Source organism: Pseudophryne corroboree, chromosome 5, assembly GCF_028390025.1.
Source record: "Pseudophryne corroboree isolate aPseCor3 chromosome 5, aPseCor3.hap2, whole genome shotgun sequence".
NCBI lineage: Eukaryota > Metazoa > Chordata > Amphibia > Anura > Myobatrachidae > Pseudophryne > Pseudophryne corroboree.
Window position 1 is genome coordinate 12,953,363 of NC_086448.1, and position 13,052 is coordinate 12,966,414.

Sequence of the window (13,052 nt, forward strand, 5' to 3'; positions counted from 1 at the left end):
ACAGCCTTGAGTGAGGGGGGGGGGGGGTGTTAGACAGCGGATCACTCTATGGTCTGTCTCCATTTCCAGCACTAGAGGCAGCTTCACTACTATATTGTAGCTTCACTGCTCTATTGTTTTCCCACCGAGTGTCAGCTCAGTGCAGGAGGAGATGCTTAGTGCACAGTCTGAGAGAGTTCTTCCTAGGAAGGACAACTACATGATGTGCATCTTCTGCTCTTCTCAGTGTGTGACTTTGTCTACCCCGCAGCCGCACCCTGTATGTATACAGCCGCATCCTGTGTGTACTGAGATGCTGTGTCACCGCTGTACTGCTTCACATGTATTCCGTGAGTTCCTGCTGCTACAGAACATCTTCTATATCCTACAAGCTGTTATCTCTGTTATCTGAATAAACCAAACATCTTGGTTAAGTGCCATTGTATGGACTAACATCCCTATCTGACTCCGCAACACTTTGCCAAAAGGAGTTAATGCTGGGATGCAAATAAACTGGCTTATACCTCTGGATCAAGATTGGATATTTTCCCCTCCACAGAGTCTGGAGACTTATTTTGTGAAAATCTTGTGGATTTCTTTTTTTCCATGTTTTTTATTGCATTTGTATTTACATATTTTGTGGCAGATGCCTTATTTTTGTTTTTCACAGCTCCCAGTTATGTGCATGTGAGCATACCTGTGTGTCCCAGTTACATGCATGTGAGCATACCTGTGTGTCTTATTTTAGTCATATTTTATTTTAAATAAAGTAGCCCCTTTAGATGTTTTAGCAGCCCCTTGTGAGCCCCTAAAGCAGCCCCGGATTGGTCAAGTTGAGTTTGGGGGGGTTGGTATAGTACTAAGCAGGACTGTGCAATAATTTTTTTGTTATTGAGCCCCTGCCCTAGTGGAGCCTATCACTCTAGTCCAAACTCATTTCATATTACAAGTAGGACTGTGGGAGGAAGCAATGCTAACCTCTGTGCCACCAACATGCCTCAGCCTGGCAAGCCAGACAGCTTCCTGGCTGTAAGTTACCATGACACTCCATACTGGGCCCTATTTCAGTAACTGTTTGTGCCTCACAGGAGCTCCCAGCCCATCTAGTGCTGCAGTGCACTGGAAAGCTGATGCAATGCAAGATCACTGAAACTCTGTTCTTCTAACACCGCAAGGTCTTGCAATAACCCTACGTAGCCCTTAGGAAAAGAAGATCCCTGTACAACAAATGTGCATCTTCTAAATAAATAATCCCAAAATGTGGAACATGAATAATAAATCAAAATTAAGGTTGACTAATTGGATCCATTCATTTGAGTGAGTCCCTAACATGAAATAATTGAGAAGAACTTCTCTCTAATGCTCTGGCAGGAAATCTTACTTTTAACTCTCTGGCAATTGCATTGGATTATGATTCAGTCTCTTCTGAGTCACACTGACTTTGGCCAGAAATGTGGTCTCTCCCCACTTTATATAAAAACACTTTGTCAAAATAGCAATTTCCATTTTCACATTTGCAGCTATGTTTTCACAAATCTGTTTGTGATGTTGAAGCTTGTTTCATATCTGCTCTAGGCTTTCATTTAAACTTAGGATCAAGTACAGCAGCACCCCTGGAATTATACGGCAGTACCCCATGACTTATACAGTATAGGCAGCACTCCTGGAGAATTACACAGCACATCAGACAGGCAACAGCACTTCTAGACTTAAATGGCAGTGGGGCAGCACCCCAGGAATGATAGGGCAGAGGGGCGGCATCCCATATAGGGCAGCACCCCTGGAATGATGTGGCAAAAAAAAGACATGGAAGATGGAATTGTCCTTGGGCCCTCCTACCTACCCTTATGTTGTGTAAACAGGACATGCACACCTTAACAAACCAATCATTTCAGCGACAGGGTCTGCCACATGACTGTGGCTGAAATGATTGGTTTGTTTGGGCCCCCACCAAAAAAACAATCAATTAATCTCTCCTTCTACAAACTGGCTCTACAGTGGCAAGATGTTATCCTCAGACCCCCCCCCCCCCCCCCTTCAGTGTTTACATTCTCATCCTCACAGAGAAATAATATTCAAACAAACCACATCATTTAAGTGTCAGTGGACTGCTTATGATATTACCTAAAGTTTCTGAACTTGACAATGACTTATGCTGAATGTGTTGCAGGTTACATATAAAGGAGGATGCTCCTAGGTGGTTAACTTCCTTACCCCTACTTATTATGGATTGACAAAGGCAACAGATGGCTTGACACCTGTTGTCTGGATTTGTGGAGAAATAATTCCATACTGAAGAGGTGGCTTTTTTGCTATTTTGCCCAGGCAGGACAATGGGCTTTTTCATCCCATGGGCAACAACTGTCTCCACTGGTGCCTTATTCAAACAAACCACATCACCATCAGAATCCTCAATGTCAACTTCCTCTGCAGCGCCAGCTACATCCATATCCTCCTCAACCTGTTGTACTTCTACAGTGACATCCTCAATTTCAATATCAGCAACTGGACTGGTGGTGCTCCTCCCAGCACTTGCAGAGGGAGTGCAAATGGTGGTAGGAGCCTCCTCTTCCCATACAGTGTTGTGAAGGTCAGGCCTAGACATCGCAACCGCGGACAGTGCCAGCACCCCTGTATTTTCACAACACCACTGTAATTTTACAGCATACAAGACAAGGCCAGTGTACATTTATTTTCACTGCACCCCTGTATTGGCCCTCATTCCGAGTTGTTCGCTCGCTAGCTGCTTTTAGCAGCTTTGCACACGCTAAGCCGCCGCCTACTGGGAGTGAATCTTAGCTTTGCAGAATAGCGAACGAAAGATTCGCAAAATAGCGAATAGAATAGCGATCAGAAATTTCTTTGCAGTTTCCGAGTAGCTCGAGACTTTCTCTGCCACTGCGATCAGTTCAGTCAGTTTCGTTCCTGGTTTGACATCACAAACACACCCAGTGTTCGTCCAGACACTCCCCCGTTTCTCCAGCCACTCCCGCATTTTTCCCAGAAACGGCAGCGTTTTTTCACACACACCCATAAAACGGCCAGTTTCCGCCCAGAAACACCCACTTCCTGTCAATCACACTCCGATCACCAGAACGAAGAAATTTCTTCGTTAAGCCGTGAGTAAAATACCAAACTTCTTATCAAATGTACTTGGCGCAGGCGCGGTGCGAACATTGCGCATGCGCAGTTTGCGGAAAATCGCTGCGATGCGAAGAAAAATAACGAGCGAACAACTCGGAATGAGGGCCATTGTACAGAATACAGGACCAGTGTACTTTTTCTTTAACAACAGCACCCCTGTATTTTTACAGCATACAGGGCCAGTGTACATTGATTTTCACTGCACCCCAGAATTTTTACAGCATACAAGACAGGTCCAGTGTACTTTTATTTTAACAACAGCACCCCTGAATTTTTACAGCATACAACACGAGGCCAGTGTACATTTATTTTACTGCACCCCTGAATTTTTACAGCATACAGGGCCAGTGTACATTGATTTTCACTGCACCCCAGAATTTTTACAGCATACAAGACAGAGCCAGTGTTCATTGATTTTCACTGCACCCCAGAATTTTTACAGCATACAAGACAGGTCCAGTATACTTTTATTTTAACAACAGCACCCCTGAATTTTTACAGCATACAAGACGGGGCCAGTGTACATTTATTTTACTGCACCCCTGAATTTTTACAGCATACAAGACGGGGCCAGTGTACATTTATTTTACTGCACCCCTGAATTTTTACAGCATACAAGACGGGGCCTGTGTACATTTATTTTCACTGCACCCCAGATTTTTGCAGCCAGCACCCCTGTATTTTCACAGCTTACAGGAGGACAGTGCCTCTGCCCACTCTACAACACAGTGACAGCCAGGACAGCAACACCCATGTACAGCTGCAGCACATGAAACACCAGTGACAGCCAGGATAGCACCCCTAACATCACAGGGACACCACAGTGACAGGACAGCGCCCCTACAGAGCACACACTGACCCCACCCGACGCCACCACCCACAGAGAGACAGAGCTCTGTCTCCCTCACTCTCCAAGTCTGGTGTGAAAATGGCAGCACCATGCGCCAGTTTATATTGAATCCAAAACCCGCGAGAATCCGAAAGCCTTGTTCTGGTTTCCGAGTCTGGTGGGAAGTCTCGAGGTGGACTCGGAAAGTGTCTCGGAACAGGGTGTTCGGACCTCTGAGAACCAAACCCGCTCAGCTCTAGTTCCTATACATGTAAGAGTTTGGATATTTAGAACACAGAATTTCTTGATTTCCCAATGCACTGAATACTGTATCTATCTATGTAACACTGCGCTGCTGATTATTATGACGGCATGTCTTGCAAGAAGATACGTTTTCCATAATAGTGATGATGTAATGAGACTTTGCTACTATTGGTAATGTATTGATACCTGTGAGCATACAGGTGTAAGGTGGCTTGCTACAGATATAAAGCTCACTAATCGGTTCTAGAGTTCTCATTAACTTATCCTTAACACAAGCGCCACTTATTCTCTTCTGTCAGACTCCCTTTTCCCTGAGGGTGTAATCCTGTAGACCCACTCACCTCATTGTCTGCCTCCTGTATATACTCTGCCTTATTTTATCGCTACGTTTGTTTCCAATCATGGGGAATGTTGCCGCTGTATTTGCCTGATTGCTTCTGCCAGTGGTGACCATCTCCTTTTCTCTCTGTAGGTTTCAACAGCAGTCAAGAGAGGTGGCGCCAACTGCGCAGGTTCACAATGTACTCATTCCGGAATTTTGGGTGGAATAAGATGGACATGGAGAAACAGTATTTACAGGAGTCCCAGAGGCTCGTCCAAGCTGTGTCACAAACTGGAGGTGATGGTTTTATATACTGATAATTACCTACACCATAAAGCGTATAGTATAGTCACCATCTGTAACTTAATATATCCGAGTCCATGCCGCCAGCGCAATTTACAAACTCTCACTGTGCATGTTACATTTGCCCCACCTGCACTGCGCATGGTTTTGCCCATTAGAGGAAAATGTTGTTTTGCAATCAACTTGAATTAGGCCCATTATCTGAAATCTACCACCAAATCGATAGTGACTGGGAGGCGGTCAGAAGTGAAAGCCGACAACTCCATCTCATGGGGGTTATAGGAGTGTCGCAGGCATGTCTGTGCGAGCGGCTGTGATCTCAGACGCCATGTTCAGGCGCAGACACTGCATCTGCCATCGGTGCACACAATGGTGTGACAATGGTGCATTGTGCAGAACCGCCTGTGGTGATACGGTGTACAAGGGCACAGACAGTGGGCGTCTCAGGGCTTGCACACTCAGACGCAGGCATCTGCACCAGGGGAAGGCTAACACTAGCATTTGCATATTATTGCTCCTGCGACTCTAGAAGCAGATATACGTCTGATGGGGGGTGGGGGGAACGTGCGCTCATGTGTTTTAGTCATGTGATCATGGTGCATTCTGCTGGTTCCTCATTTATTTAGTGTCATTTTCTTTATGTTGTCTATCATTAAATACTGGCTTAAGAATAGGCATTAAAGACACAATAGCATCTTATCAATTCTCCAGCTTATGTGTCACCTGACGTTATACTGTATTACAGACAGCGGCTGTTGTCCTAGTGTAACGCGCTGTACCTCACCTGGCAGTGACAGGACCGTGCTAACATGACATTGTTTCCTAGGAAAGCCCATCAACCTCAATCATCATCTGGCTACCGCCATAGGAAATATAATCAGCTACGGAATGTTGGGGGAATACTTTGATGTCGATGACCCAAAGTTAAAGGAAATTATTGTAACTACAAGACAGTTTGTGGTGAATTTTCATTCCACCATGTACGAGGTAAGTAATTGTTCATTATCTATAGGGAACTGATGTGTAAAGCCCCTACTGACAAATGGTGATAAATTATTGGTATTCTAGTAAAAGGAGCCAGCATATAATGTGTCACAGTGTTATGCCCCCTTCCACCTCAGCTACATCACTGCTCCATCTGTCTGCTGACTCTGTCTCACGCCATATTTTATTCTGTCCTGCCCCCTCAACACTCTGTACAGCCCCACCTCCTCTCTGCCCGCTCCTCTACAACCCACTCTAATGCCCCACCTCCTCTCTGCCCGATACTCCACACCCCACTCTGTACTGCCCAACCTCCTCTCTGCCCGCACCTCTACAACCCACTCTGTACAGCCCCACCTCCTCTCTGCCCGCTCCTCTACAACCCACACTGTATAGCCCCACCTCCTCTCTGCCCGCTCCTCTACAACCCACTCTATACAGCCCCACCTCCTCTCTGCCCGCTACTCCACACCCCACTCTGTACTGCCCAACCTCCTCTCTGCCCGCTACTCCACAACCCACTCTGTACTGCCCCACGTCCTCTCTGCCCGCTACTCCACACCCCACTCTGTACTGCCCCACCTCCTCTCTGCCCGCTACTCCACAACCCACTCTGTACTGCCCCACGTCCTCTCTGCCCGCTACTCCACACCCCACTCTGTACTGCCCCACCTCCTCTCTGCCCGCTACTCCACACCCCACTCTGTACTGCCCAACCTCCTCTCTGCCCGCTCCTCTACAACCCACTCTGTACTGCCCCACCTCCTCTCTGCCCACTCCTCTACAACCCACTCTGTACTGCCCCACCTCCTCTCTGCCCGCTACTCCACAACCCACTCTGTACTGCCCCACGTCCTCTCTGCCCGCTACTCCACACCCCACTCTGTACTGCCCCACCTCTTCTCTGCCCGTTACTCCACACCCCACTCTGTACTGCCCAACCTCCTCTCTGCCCGCTCCTCTACAACCCACTCTGTACTGCCCCACCTCCTCTCTGCCCGCTCCTCTACAACCCACTCTACTGCCCCACCTCCTCTCTGCCCGCTCCTCCACACCCCACTCTGTACTGCCCCACCTCCTCTCTGCCCGCTCCTCTACAACCCACTCTGTACAGCCCCACCTCCTCTCTGCCCGCTCCTCTACAACCCACTCCTCTCTGCCCACTATTCCACAACCCACTCTGTACTGCCCCACGTCCTCTCTGCCCGCTACGCCACACCCCACTCTGTACTGCCCCACCTCCTCTCTGCCCGCTACTCCACACCCCACTCTGTACTGCCCCACCTCCTCTCTGCCCGCTCCTCTACAACCCACTCTAATGCCCCACCTCCTCTCTGCCCGATACTCCACACCCCACTCTGTACTGCCCAACCTCCTCTCTGCCCGCACCTCTACAACCCACTCTGTACAGCCCCACCTCCTCTCTGCCCGCTCCTCTACAACCCACTCTGTATAGCCCCACCTCCTCTCTGCCCGCTCCTCTACAACCCACTCTATACAGCCCCACCTCCTCTCTGCCCGCTACTCCACACCCCACTCTGTACTGCCCAACCTCCTCTCTGCCCGCTCCTCTACAACCCAATCTGTACTGCCCCACCTCCTCTCTGCCAGCTCCTCTACAACCCACTCTAATGCCCCACCTCCTCTCTGCCCGCTACTCCACACCCCACTCTGTACTGCCCAACCTCCTCTCTGCCCGCTCCTCTACAACCCACTCTGTACAGCCCCACCTCCTCTCTGCCCGCTCCTCTACAACCCACTCTATACAGCCCCACCTCCTCTCTGCCCGCTACTCCACACCCCACTCTGTACTGCCCAACCTCCTCTCTGCCCGCTCCTCTACAACCCAATCTGTACTGCCCCACCTCCTCTCTGCCCGCTCCTCTACAACCCACTCTGTACTGCCCCACCTCCTCTCTACCCGCTACTCCACACCCCACTCTGTACTGCCCCATCTCCTCTCTGCCCACTCCTCTACAACCCACTCTGTACTGCCCCACCTCCACTCTGCCCGCTACTCCACACCCCAATCTGTACTGCCCCACCTCCTCTCTGCCCGCTCCTCTACAACCGACTCTGTACAGCCCCATCTCCTCTCTGCCCGCTCCTCTACAACCCACTCTGTATTGCCCCACCTCCTCTCTGCCCGCTACTCCACACCCCACTCTGTACTGCCCCACCTCCTCTCTGCCCGCTCCTCTACAACCCACTCTGTACAGCCCCACCTCCTCTCTGCCCTCTCCTCTACAACCCACTCTGTACTGCCCCACCTCCTCTCTGCCCGCTACTCTACAACCCACTCTGTACTGCCCCACCACCTCTCTGCCCGCTCCTCTACAACCCACTCTACTGCCCCACCTCCTCTCTGCCCGCTACGCAACACCCCACTCTGTACAGCCACACCTCCTCTCTGCCCGCTATGCAACACCCCACTCTGTACTGCCACACCTCCTCTCTGCCCGCTCCTCTACAACCCACTCTGTACTGCCCCACCTCCTCTCTGCCCGCTACTCCACACCCCACTCTGTACTGCCCCACCTCCTCTCTGCCCACTCCTCTACAACCCACTCTGTACTGCCCCACCTCCTCTCTGCCCGCTCCTCTACAACCCACTCTGTACTGCCCCACCTCCTCTCTGCCCGCTACTCCACACCCCACTCTGTACTGCCCCACCTCCTCTCTGCCCACTCCTCTACAACCCACTCTGTACTGCCCCACCTCCTCTCTGCCCGCTCCTCTGCAACCCACTCTACTGCCCCACCTCCTCTCTGCCCGCTCCTCCACACCCCACTCTGTACTGCCCCACCTCCTCTCTGCCCGCTCCTCTACAACCCACTCTGTACAGCCCCACCTCCTCTCTGCCCGCTCCTCTACAACCCACTCTGTACTGCCCCACCTCCTCTCTGCCCACTATTCCACAACCCACTCTGTACTGCCCCACGTCCTCTCTGCCCGCTACGCCACACCCCACTCTGTACTGCCCCACCTCCTCTCTGCCCGCTACTCCACACCCCACTCTGTACTGCCCCACCTCCTCTCTGCCCGCTCCTCTACAACCCACTTTGTACTTCCCCACCTCCTCTCTGCCCACTCCTCTACATCCCACTCTGTACTGCCCCACCTCCTCTCTGGCCGCTCCTCTACAACCCACTCTGTACTGCCCCACCTCCTCTCTGCTCGGTACTCCACACCCCACTCTGTACTGCCCCACCTCCTCTCTGCCCACTCCTCTACAACCCACTCTGTACTGCCCCACCTCCTCTCTGCCCGCTACTCCACACCCCACTCTGTACTGCCCCACCTCCTCTCTGCCCGTTACTCCACACCCCACTCTGTACTGCCCAACCTCCTCTCTGCCCGCTCCTCTACAACCCACTCTGTACTGCCCCACCTCCTCTCTGCCCGCTCCTCTACAACCCACTCTACTGCCCCACCTCCTCTCTGCCCGCTCCTCCACACCCCACTCTGTACTGCCCCACCTCCTCTCTGCCCGCTCCTCTACAACCCACTCTGTACAGCCCCACCTCCTCTCTGCCCGCTCCTCTACAACCCACTCCTCTCTGCCCACTATTCCACAACCCACTCTGTACTGCCCCACGTCCTCTCTGCCCGCTACGCCACACCCCACTCTGTACTGCCCCACCTCCTCTCTGCCCGCTACTCCACACCCCACTCTGTACTGCCCCACCTCCTCTCTGCCCGCTCCTCTACAACCCACTCTGTACTGCCCCACCTCCTCTCTGCCCACTTCTCTACAACCCACTCTGTACTGCCCCACCTCCTCTCTGCCCGCTCCTCTACAACCCACTCTGTACTGCCCCACCTCCTCTCTGCCCGGTACTCCACACCCCACTCTGTACTGCCCCACCTCCTACCTCCTCTCTGCCCACTCCTCTACAACCCACTCTGTACTGCCCCACCTCCTCTCTGCCCGCTACTCCACAACCCACTCTGTACTGCCCCACGTCCTCTCTGCCCGCTACTCCACACCCCACTCTGTACTGCCCCACCTCCTCTCTGCCCGCTACTCCACACCCCACTCTGTACTGCCCAACCTCCTCTCTGCCCGCTCCTCTACAACCCACTCTGTACTGCCCCACCTCCTCTCTGCCCACTCCTCTACAACCCACTCTGTACTGCCCCACCTCCTCTCTGCCCGCTACTCCACAACCCACTCTGTACTGCCCCACGTCCTCTCTGCCCGCTACTCCACACCCCACTCTGTACTGCCCCACCTCCTCTCTGCCCGTTACTCCACACCCCACTCTGTACTGCCCAACCTCCTCTCTGCCCGCTCCTCTACAACCCACTCTGTACTGCCCCACCTCCTCTCTGCCCGCTCCTCTACAACCCACTCTACTGCCCCACCTCCTCTCTGCCCGCTCCTCCACACCCCACTCTGTACTGCCCCACCTCCTCTCTGCCCGCTCCTCTACAACCCACTCTGTACAGCCCCACCTCCTCTCTGCCCGCTCCTCTACAACCCACTCCTCTCTGCCCACTATTCCACAACCCACTCTGTACTGCCCCACGTCCTCTCTGCCCGCTACGCCACACCCCACTCTGTACTGCCCCACCTCCTCTCTGCCCGCTACTCCACACCCCACTCTGTACTGCCCCACCTCCTCTCTGCCCGCTCCTCTACAACCCACTCTGTACTGCCCCACCTCCTCTCTGCCCACTCCTCTACAACCCACTCTGTACTGCCCCACCTCCTCTCTGCCCGCTCCTCTACAACCCACTCTGTACTGCCCCACCTCCTCTCTGCCCGGTACTCCACACCCCACTCTGTACTGCCCCACCTCCTCTCTGCCCACTCCTCTACAACCCACTCTGTACTGCCCCACCTCCTCTCTGCCCGCTACTCCACAACCCACTCTGTACTGCCCCACGTCCTCTCTGCCCGCTACGCCACACCCCACTCTGTACTGCCCCACCTCCTCTCTGCCCGCTACTCCACACCCCACTCTGTACTGCCCCACCTCCTCTCTGCCCGCTCCTCTACAACCCACTCTGTACTGCCCCACCTCCTCTCTGCCCACTCCTCTACAACCCACTCTGTACTGCCCCACCTCCTCTCTGCCCGCTCCTCTACAACCCACTCTGTACTGCCCCACCTCCTCTCTGCCCGGTACTCCACACCCCACTCTGTACTGCCCCACCTCCTCTCTGCCCACTCCTCTACAACCCACTCTGTACTGCCCCACCTCCTCTCTGCCCGCTACTCCACAACCCACTCTGTACTGCCCCACGTCCTCTCTGCCTGCTACTCCACACCCCACTCTGTACTGCCCCACCTCCTCTCTGCCCGCTACTCCACACCCCACTCTGTACTGCCCAACCTCCTCTCTGCCCGCTCCTCTACAACCCACTCTGTACTGCCCCACCTCCTCTCTGCCCACTCCTCTACAACCCACTCTGTACTGCCCCACCTCCTCTCTGCCCGCTCCTCTACACCCCACTCTGTATTGCCCCCTTCTCTCTGCCCGCTACTACACACCCCACTCTGTGCTGCCCCCTTCTCTCTGCCTGCTCCTCCACACCCCACTCTGTACTACCCCACTTTCTCTCTGCCCGCTCAGTGGCAAATGCAGGATTTTAATGCAGGGGTTTACGTTCGTGTGTGTGTGTGTGTGTGTGTGTGTGTGTGTGTGCATGATATATAGCATTCGTGGGGCGTCACTCATACGACTTGCAAGAAAACACAGGATCCCGATATGTGGTCCTGTGTCTTCTTGCAAGTCATATGAGTGCCGCCCCACGAATACTGTATTTTTTTCGGTTACCACATGGGGACCACTGCAAGGGAGGACACCGACGCTATTAATTTACACAGACAAGGAGTGCCGGTTTTTTGTACTTGAGAGATATATATATATATATATATATATATATATATATTTATTTATTAGAGATGTGCATCTGACATTTTTCGGGTTTTGTGTTTTGGTTTTGGATTCGGTTCCGTGGCCACGTTTTGGATTCGGACGCGTTTTGGCAAACGTCCTTGAAAATTTTTTGTCGGATTCGTGTGTGTTTTCGATTCGGGTGTTTTATTTAAAAAAAAACTAAAAAAACAGATTAAATCATAGAATTTGGGGGTCATTTTTATCCCATAGTATTATTAACCTCAATAACCATAATTTCCACTCATTTCCAGTCTATTCTGAACACCTCACAATATTATTTTTAGTCCTAAAATTTGCACCAAGGTCGCTGGATGACTAAGCTAAGCGACCCAAGTGGCCGGCACAAACACCTGGCCCATCTAGGAGTGGCACTGCAGTGTCAGACAGGATGGCACTTAAAACAATTGTCCCAAAACAGCACATGATGCAAAGAAAAAAAGAGGTGCACCAAGGTCGCTGGATGGCTAAGCTAAGTGACCCAAGTGGCCGGCACAAACACCTGGCCCATCTAGGAGTGGCACTGCAGTGTCAGACAGGATGGCACTTAAAAAAAATGTCCCCAAACAGCACATGATGCAAAGAAAAAAAGAGGTGCACCAAGGTCGCTGGATGGCTAAGCTAAGCAACCCAAGTGGCCGGCACAAACACCTGGCCAATCTAGGAGTGGCACTGCAGTGTCAGACGGGATGGCACTTAAAAAAATTAGCCCCAAACATCACATGATGCAGAGATAAATAAAAAAAGAGGTGCAAGATGGAATTGTCCTTGGGCCCTCCCACCCACCCTTATGTTGTATAAACAGGACATGCACACTTTAACAAACCCATCATTTCAGTGACAGGGTCTGCCAAACGACTGTGGCTGAAATGACTGGTTGGTTTGGGCCCCCACCAAAAAAGAAGCAATCAATCTCTCCTTGCACAAACTGGCTCTACAGAGGCAAGGGGGTATATTTACAAAGATTTGTGTTTTGGCCGTTTTGAAGGGTGTTTGATCTCGAATGGTATCGGGTGCATTTTACTGCAACTTTTTGAATCCTGATACGGTCATTCACTAAGCTGCCGACTTTTCCCAATTCGTATTTTCCGATGTCGATGTGATTCGTAATGTCAGGCAGTGTTTTACGGGAGTGATGAGTAAAACACTGCCTGACAAAACACAAGGAATCCCGGCCGGATCTGTGAGATCCATGCAGGGCTTCATTGTGTACATTAAAAAGGTGTTTAAAGTCTTTAAAAATCTGAAAAAAAATGCGTGGGGTCCCCCCTCCTAAGCACAACCAGCCTCGGGCTCTTTGAGCCGGTCCTGGTTGACAAAA

At 51.9% G+C, this 13,052-nt stretch overlaps 1 protein-coding gene across 1 annotated transcript in view; it reads left to right on the forward strand.

The window, feature by feature from the left end:
* Window positions 1-13,052, forward strand: part of LOC134927092 (cytochrome P450 2C31-like) — a 218,087-nt gene that overhangs the window by 34,861 nt on the left and 170,174 nt on the right. The window contains exons 2-3 of the mRNA XM_063921095.1: window positions 4,689-4,835; window positions 5,668-5,828. Coding sequence (XP_063777165.1) covers window positions 4,689-4,835; window positions 5,668-5,828 — 308 coding nt within the window. The remainder of the gene's footprint in view (window positions 1-4,688; window positions 4,836-5,667; window positions 5,829-13,052) is intronic.